Source organism: Grammomys surdaster, unplaced genomic scaffold (genome assembly GCF_004785775.1).
Source record: "Grammomys surdaster isolate TR1022 unplaced genomic scaffold, NIH_TR_1.0 130, whole genome shotgun sequence".
Lineage (NCBI taxonomy): Eukaryota > Metazoa > Chordata > Mammalia > Rodentia > Muridae > Grammomys > Grammomys surdaster.
Window position 1 is genome coordinate 26,505,693 of NW_021604588.1, and position 8,430 is coordinate 26,514,122.

General features: G+C 44.4%; 1 protein-coding gene across 1 annotated transcript in view; it reads left to right on the plus strand.

Moving 5' to 3' along the window:
* The window catches only part of Plxna2 (plexin A2), a 173,254-nt gene that overhangs the window by 70,697 nt on the left and 94,127 nt on the right, over positions 1–8,430 (plus strand). The window contains exon 3 of the mRNA XM_028758728.1: positions 545–679. Within this exon, the coding sequence (XP_028614561.1) occupies positions 545–679 (135 nt within the window). The remainder of the gene's footprint in view (positions 1–544; positions 680–8,430) is intronic.

The following is an 8,430-nucleotide window of genomic DNA, read 5'->3' on the forward strand; positions in this document are numbered from 1 at the left end:
ATATATATATACACTCACTTGCCCAGATACATCACACATTGTGTAAATGTATGTAAATGTGCACAAAAGCAACTGCATAGGGACAGTCAGAATCATTCAAGTGCATTCAACCACAGATAAAACACTATTAGGAATCCCAGACCAAAGTCGGGCATCGTGATGCATGGTGCATGCCTGTAATCCCAGAATTGGAAAATGTTGAAGGTAGATAGATGATCATAGGTTAGAGGACAGACCTCTATATAGTGAATCCCTGGCTCCAAATAAGTGAGAGAAACAAAGAAGAAAAAGGAGATGGAGAAGGGGAAGAGAGAGAAGGAGAGGGAGAAACAGGATAGAAGGAAAGAGAGAACAGATCTCAGACCCTGCTTACTGAGACTGGATGTGAATTGGATTAGAGAGCTTAATATATGTAGCTCTTCTTTTCACAGCAGTGACCTAAAGGAGTAGCAACCGTCTTTTATAAGCCACTCCTCCAAGTAGAAGCAGGTAGTCCATGGGAAGGCTGGGTGTCAGTACTAAGGGCAATTTGGTTTCTTTACAGATTCGAGCTGATGGTCCCCCCCATGGTGGGGTCCAGTATGAGATGGTCTCTGTGTTCAAAGATGGGAGCCCCATCCTCCGGGACATGGCCTTCTCCATCAATCAGCTGTACCTGTATGTCATGTCTGAGAGACAGGTAAGTGTTGGCCCACATCTCTCCTTTCTAAACTCTAGGAAATCTCTGATAACCTGTCATCTTTGGTTAGAAGTTGATCTACCCTAAAGGAGAGACTGAGTTTCCTATGCTGGGTTTCTGAGGAAGGAGCCCTGTGGCGTTTGCAGAGGGAAGCTCCAGGGCCAGCCTCTTCCCGGAGACTTCTCTCTAGGCCACAGCCCCTGTCTGGATGAGTGATGAAAAGCCCTGCAAGAAAGAGCTAGACTGAGCCCCGCAGTATGGTGTGATTAGGAGGTAGATTTACTGCTCCTGGACCCACAGAGTTGGCTGTTCATGAGAGCCAAAGAGGTGTAAATAATCTAGGCTTCCAGGCTGGGCTGGCTCCCGTGAGACAGGACTGAGATGGGGCCCTGGAAGGAGATCAGATCTTGTCCTGTGTCTGAGATTGGATGCAGGATGGAGCTGGGCAGTTCTGGAAAGCTGAAACTATTTGCAAAGGTTGGAAATTCCACAGAAGAAGTCTGTCTTCTGCTTAAGCAGCAATCGAGCAAGCCCTATCTTCCGAGACCCAGGGAAGAGTTGTTCTTCAGTTCATATTTTATCTACATGTGTGTGAACATAGGGAACTATGGGGAGAGAAGTAAGCAGGGACAACGGAGTTTACGAGACCCTTAGAGGAAGGAAACCAAGCAAAGTTCTTAGCCATGGCTAGCCATTGTGTCCTCATGATCAGCAGATAGCCATGGATCTGCAGCAGCCATGGTATTATCCTTTTCCTGAGGAGGACAAAAAGAAAGTCAAAGACTCTGAGGTTGTCTCAGAGCTCATGATGCTGATACTGGGAAGATAGCTGAGCTGGAGGACCTACCCCTTCATTAGGTATCTCCAAGGACCTGTGTCTTTCCTGTTTCCAAGAATGTTCCTCAAAGATTCTGTGTCCTTGGTCAGCTTCACCCTTCCTAGAGTTCTGTGTGCTCTCTTTTCAAAGATAAAGAATCTGAATCAGTGGATGACAGATAACGGATGAGCAGGAGTGAGGAAAGAGGGGTGGGTGCATGGTAGCATTAAAGAAAGCAGTGATGCAGCTCTAACTTGAAAATTACTTTTTGAGAATAGATGACACAAATCATATGCTAATTGCATGCAAATTACATCGAGATCCTCTTGAGCCCACCTGTCTTTTCTGTCTTTATTCCTGTGGCCCCTGCAGTTGAGGCATAGACAGATCCAGTGGAGAACTTAGTGGAAATGAGGGAAGCTTTGCCATCCCAGAGTGGGTAAGGCAATCCCAGAAATAAGATTGACATACTAGCCCAATAAGATAGCCAGTGGGTCTTGGAAAAGTATTACTAGACACATAATTTGGGGGAAGAAAGTACAGGGAACATATCAGAACAAATGAGGCTTGGTTGCTACCCTTAAATTGATTACAATCTAATGAGGGAAACATCCCCAGAGATCTGTACCATTGGATAGATTCTATAGGTACTCTGCCTTTTCCTCCTATTCTTTTTTATTTTCAAGGCAGAAACTTATTTGTATTTATGGGGGATGTGTTTGCATGTAAGTGTGTTATGTGTGTGGAGACTAGAGACCAACATCAGGTGTCACTCCTAAGGAACCATCCACTTTGTTTCTTAAGACAGTGTCTCTCACTAGCTTAGAACTTAACAAATACATTTGGCTGGCCCTAGGGTTTATCTTGTCTCAGTTCCCTACGACTAGGATTGTATATGTGTCTCCATCTTTTGTTCATTTGGGTTCTGGAGATCCAGCTCAGGTCCTCATATTTACACCTCTTTGGCTTCCATAAACAGCCAACTCTGTGGGTCCAGGAGCAGTAAATCTACCTCCTAATCACACCATACTGCGGGGCCCAGTCTCATGTTTACATGGCAAGCCTTTACTGAGGGAGCCATTCCCCCCAGCCCCCAAAGAGTTATTTTTAAGTAAAGAAGGTAGATGCTTACCGTGAAAATCCAAGCACTACATTTTAAGAACAGTTACAAGTCACCAAATCCTCCTGAGCAAAATATAACACCCTGTTGACATTGGCCAACCCACAGATGCTTCTAGAGAACTACCTACAGGCAAGAGGATGGGAGGGACAGAGAAGTGGCAACCGTGGAACCAGGTGAAAAGGCAGACACACGGGATGAACAGTCTGTGCTTTGGTCGTACTATCAGATATTCTGCATGCCAATCAGATCACTCCTGGCAGGACTTTCTCTTGGGTTCCCTGAGCCTATTAAAGTATAAAAACCAAGCTACACATAGCAGTGACCAATGAGAGCTAATAGTGACTGGAGAGGTAGCCAGGCAAAACCCATAAATAGTAGCACATCCTTTTCTCAGACGAGATGCATTCTAAATGTGGGCAGAAGAGGATGTATCTCAGCGGCAGAGGAAGAGAGCTTGCCTGGCACGCTCAAGCCCTAGGACCCATTCCTAGCACTACATGGGTAGCTGAGAAGAGAGGCTGGGTCAGAAATGAGACTGTTGAGTAAGTTCCAGGGTATACAAGGCACTCTTGGTCCATATCTGAAAGCATCAGCCCTAGCCACGTAAAGTGCCCAAGTGTCTTGTTTATAAATATCCCTTTCTTCCTCCTGTCTTTTGCATCAAATCCCCTGTTCTTGTTAAAGTCAGAACCAGACATATTGAGCAGCAGCCAGCCATGGGGAGCTGAAATTCAAATCCTTTGGGTTTAATGTCATGGGATCGTCTCTAGTCACTTGAGATATTAGTAGGAGTTCCCCATACCAAATGGAGTAAGGCAATCATGAGCTTGAGTCTAAGGGAGATTTGTGGTGGAGCTCTGAAACCTGCCACCTGACAAGCTGTAAATCATGTAGAAGAGGCAGGCAGGTGACTTCAGCTGGGGTACTCCAGGGCTGAGAGCCAAGAGCAGCTCATGAGGCCCATCTGTCTGGGGCCATGGAGCGGTGTATTGACACTTAGTGTGGTCTCATAAAGGACACATTTTACTGGATGCCAGGAACATGGTCAGTAAGAGCAAAATCAGGCAGCCTGTTTCTCTCCCAATGTTTGCCATTATTGTACAAGTGATCCCACAACCTTAGCTTACTCCGTTATTAATTAAAGGACATGAATCAGATAATGAGATATTTCTAATAGTCTATGTCCTGAGTCCCATCTCACAATTTTATAGCTGAGTTGACTTGGACAAGCCACTTAATCTCAGTGTATCTCACTCAAGGAGAGTATGAGATCAGTTGAGATAACAAATAAGAATTTCTTCTTAGTCAGCATCAACCCACATACTTACCATGAGGACTCTATATGGCCTCTTCCAGCCCTCACTCACTATATTCCCAATACTGTGTATGTAGAGGGGTGTGATTATTAGGATAAAGATAGTGGTGTGTGACCCAGATAGCTGGCCTGGCCTGAGCCAAGAGGCCCAGGTTCTGGAGCCTCTAGTCCTGACTGTAGCATCAGCTTCCTAGAGGCCTGGTTCCTTAACTCCTCAAGGACTTGGAAAGGCAAGCTTCTAAGACAGAGATGGTAGTCTAATTCTAGCATCTCCCAAATCTTAGCAAGACTGAGCAAAGTTCTGGGCTGGGACTTTTAAAAGTAATATTGACAATAAATGTATTTTTATTATTGCTACATCAATAGTATAAGATTGTCTTTGTTGATACTTTAATCTTTGTTTTCCTATATTTTTTAGTTGCCCATACATCTTGGACATTTCTTGTACTGTCAAGTCTTTAAGAATAATTTTGGGGTTCTGGTAATTTTTCTTTGGTGTTTTCTATTTGGCTTTTAAAGTGTCTATATCTTGAATGAAAAATGATATCTTTTTGTCAATTATTTGGTGAATTTTGTTTGGTTGTTTCTCTTTTCATTTAACTATGTATGATTTTTTAGGGTCATTTATTCTAACACAGTGATTCTCAATTTATTAGTTGTGACTCTTTTGGGGGTAAAACAACCCTTTCAAAGGGATCACCTAAGACCATCAAAAACACAGATATTTAAATTATGATTTCTAACAGTGGTAAAATTATAGTTATAAAGTAGCAACAGAAATGATTTTATGATTGGGGTCTCCACAACATGAAAAACTGTATTAAAGGGTGGCAGTGTTAGGAAAGTTGAGAACCACTGTCCTAATAGACGTAATGACCATAATTAGGTTATTTGTCAAGTGTTTCTTCTACTACTGAAGGAATTTATTGAAACACACATTAATAATTTTCTAAATTATTTTTCTGTGTAACTTCATTATCATTTGAATTTTACTTTCTCAGTTTTGGGAACATATTTGACACAAATCAGGTTTCATGTTCTCCTACAAATACTGTGATCAATAGCAGCATAGGTAGGCTTGACGTTAGACCATAAGGTCTTTCTAAAGGAAAGATACATGCAGCCAAGCGCTCCTATGGTTACCATCACCGAACCATGACCACTATACATAGAGAGGGAATCTGTCAATCATTAAATACGTTCATTAGTCAGGGCAGTCTATCTGTTTTCTGTTACTGTAATAAACTATCTGAGATTAGGTAACATTCAAATTGAAGAGGTTTGTGGGCCATTGTCAGAACACTACGGGCCAATCCCTAGTGGGGCTTACCTGTGTCACAACATCATAGGTAACACCGATGACATGAACGTGCTTCAGGAAGGGAAATCACATGATACGACCAGAAGCCACAGAGGTGTGGGGAGGAGCTAGGCTTGCTCTCTCTTAGTGAGAACTAACCAGAATCCTCCCAAGGAGAGTACCTTCAGTAACCTAATTGCATACCAGTGTCCACCCCCACCCCAAAGGCTCTACAGTAATTTCCAGCTTGTGAGGCTGGTGAGGCACACTCAAGTCATGTCCCAACTTCACATGACAGGATGAGAAGAATCCTTTCTGTAATTTCACTGTATAACACACTATGGGCAGTGTTATCCTATGTCTTCCCTTTATGGTTCTGTTCTCCCCTTTTCCAGAGCTGTACTTCTTGTACCTTTGGGACCATGTGAGAGTAGAATTAGGTTTCCAATTGTGCTTAGATAGGTTTCCATCTCTGTACAAAGCTAGAACCATCCAATCTAGCACTCACTTCTCTTCTCTCTCTCTCTCTCACTCTCTCACTGTCAATTAACTAAATGTAATTAAGAAATAGTACTAGTAAGAAGTGTTGGGTCATTAGTGCCACTGCCTAACAAGTCAATGTTAATGTACTCTTAATGGATCTGTGGCTTGGCCAGTCCCGGGGGGGGGGGGGGACTTGGAAAGAGAATTCCAGGTCTGCTGTTAATTGCACAGGTTCTCTGTCAAGAGAAGCCTGGCTCTTCCTTAGAAAGCTGTCCCACCTTCAGCAGCAAGTCAGCAGATGTCATGAGCATGAATACAACTTGCTCCCAGATTTCAGTGTCTAATGGAAATCAGTCAGTGAGGGGCTGGGAAAGTTAGGCTGTGAGCCAAGTAAAACAGCAGCAAGTAAGGAAGATGGAAAGAAGAGGCACAGCCTTGATTCCAGCCCGGCTTGTCAGGCTGGCCACTCCCAGAAAGGGAATACCACTCTGTCCTCAGGGTAGATGGGAAGAGAGTGTAGGAATGGAAGCAATTATTCTATTTTATACTTTAATTAGATTGAATTAGCAGAGGGAATAGAGGCATAAAATAATCCAGCGAAGGGTGAAATGGAAAAGGGGAGTCACTGTGCAGAGTGGCTCCGTGCAGGCTGGAGAGAGCCTTGGGAAGACACAGGGGCTGGAGATGGCTGACATTTCTGGAGAGGGTGGGGGCCTGGGATTCTACTCTCCATATGAAGGTCTAGAGAGGATGAATCACGGGGAGTTTAAGATCTGGTGTGCATGACTGATACCACCATTGCATAGCCATTTATTATGTAACTTCAGAAAATTATGTAATTTTCTTCTAAGCCTCAGTTGCTTCACCTGTATAATGGATCTAATAACGCTGCACTCTGAGGATAAGAGAACAGACATAAAGTGCCTTGTGTGGGTCTGGCACACAGTCTGGGCTTCGTCATCAATGGCATTGTTAGTACAACTTACTGGTACGTCAGAGAACACCAAAAGTGTCTCTGACAACCTATGCCCAGGGAATTCCCTGCTCCCAAGAATGGCTTGCAAACTGTCCTTACTGCAACCTGCCATCCCAAAACATCGGTCAGAAGACTCTCATCTGGCCAAACTGGGCTGTATGCTCATAATCTGGTATTTTTTTTTAAATAATTCAGCAATGTGCCCAGTACACTAAACAGTCCCACTCTCTCAGAACACAGAGAGGGAGGCAGCCCCTAGCCCTATGTGAGGTCAATAGTCCAGAATTATCTGTGGAGATGAAGGGGGTGCTTTAATTAGGCTATCTCCAGGCCTTAGGCCACGTGTCTGGACATCTGGTTTGGAAGGGACCCTCCAGGGGCCTCTTCAGGTATGTAACCAAACCACAGGCTCAGTAACAAAAACAGGAAAAACCGCTTCTGCCTGTGAATACTCAGACCCAGTCCAAGTGCCCTTATGCAGACCAGTATTCTGCCTTAAACGTTTTGGGCATAGCACAGCTATTTTTCACAGCCTCAGGGAAATGACATAAACAGATATGGTTACTAAACGGTGGTGACAAGTCTGGAGAGATATCTCAGCAAAAAGCACGGAGTGCTCTTGTAGCGGATCTGAGTTCCATTCCTAGCACTCCTGCCAGTCAGCTCATGACCACTTATAACTTCACTTCCTGGGGATCTGACACCATCTCTGGCCTCCATGGACCCTGTACTCACATGCACATACATGTGCCACCACCACATATATACATGAAACTTAAACAAGGAGCCAAGGCTGTCTGGACTTCTGACCAGACCGGGATCAATTGATGTGCTTGGGCAACCTAGCAATCCCAACAGAGTCTCTGACATAGTCTCTAACATGTCAAACATGTCGCTATGGACTCTGAGAATGAGGCCCCCCACAAATAAGACAGAAATTAGATTAGCTTTGGGAGTCTCCTTATCCTTTTTACTTGCCCCTTCACTCTAGTGGCGTCACCCCTATGAACTTATGTGTGTGTCCATAGACAGAATTTAAGAAACAAGGCGAGGGAACAATCAACTGCATAGTTCCTTGTCTGCCAGGGCCAGACCACAGAACAGCAGAGTTGGCCCATTGTCATCCCAGATGAAAAGTACTCAGCGGGCATTCTAGCATTGTGGGCATGGAGCACTTATAGAGTCAACATGGAGTCAACATAGTACATGAGCATACGCTAGTGGTTTTTCATCAGGTTGCTTATTAGATGAAGTTAAGTCCCCCCAAAAGGGCCACACCAATGTTGTTAGCCCTGAAAGGAACAGGGGAAATAAACTCTGTCAGGAGAAGCCACAGTGCAGGGACATTCCCAGCTCTCAGACAGAGTGCTCCCTCATGACACGGAGAGATTGATATTCCTCACGCTGCAAAGTTGCAGGATGCTAGCACAGTCACCACTTTTGTCTTAAGACGTTTTTACAAGTGGTAGGACATTATGAAATGCAGCCTGGAGTTATCAGACACATAGATTATGAAGCCCCCCTCTCCTCAATTTTGGGCACAGAACTAACTCCCCCTCCCTGTGTCTCTGTCTCTCTGTCTGTCTCTATCTACCTCTTTATCTCTGTCTCTCTGTCTGTCTCTGTCTCCGTGTCTGTCTTTTTCTGTCTCTCTCTCTTCCTCTATCTGTCTGTCCCCGCCCCCCACACACAGACAGACACACAGACAGACACACACAGACACACACACACGCACAC